This window comes from Penaeus monodon, chromosome 15, assembly GCF_015228065.2.
Source record: "Penaeus monodon isolate SGIC_2016 chromosome 15, NSTDA_Pmon_1, whole genome shotgun sequence".
NCBI lineage: Eukaryota > Metazoa > Arthropoda > Malacostraca > Decapoda > Penaeidae > Penaeus > Penaeus monodon.
This window is the reverse complement of record NC_051400.1, coordinates 39,737,332-39,737,607: the sequence shown is the minus strand read 5'-3', so window position 1 is coordinate 39,737,607 and position 276 is coordinate 39,737,332. Positions and strand designations below refer to the sequence as shown.

At 37.0% G+C, this 276-nt stretch overlaps 1 protein-coding gene across 1 annotated transcript in view; it reads left to right on the top strand.

Moving 5' to 3' along the window:
* Window positions 1-276, top strand: part of LOC119582035 — a gene marked incomplete at its 5' end in the record, with an annotated part of 17,740 nt that overhangs the window by 13,249 nt on the left and 4,215 nt on the right. Inside the window, 1 exon segment of the mRNA XM_037930275.1 lies at window positions 70-193. Coding sequence (XP_037786203.1) covers window positions 70-193 — 124 coding nt within the window.

Below are 276 nucleotides of genomic sequence, written 5' to 3'. Positions count from 1 at the left end.
AGCAACATTGGGTTAAAGTGGGAAAAAGATATGAATGATATATATTTACGAAATTAAAACTACTTCCAGGAGTAAATGGGGAAGTAACAAATGGACTCGTGGATCCTATAGCTTTAGAAGTATCAAGACTGACAGCATGAACGTATGGGCAGAGGACCTGTCTGAGCCTGTGACCAATATTCAGGGCAAACCTGTAAGCAAATGTATATTGTTATTCATTTCAGTATTTATACAAGGAAAGGAAATAAGGAAAGAGAAGCTTGTGAAAGTTTGCTC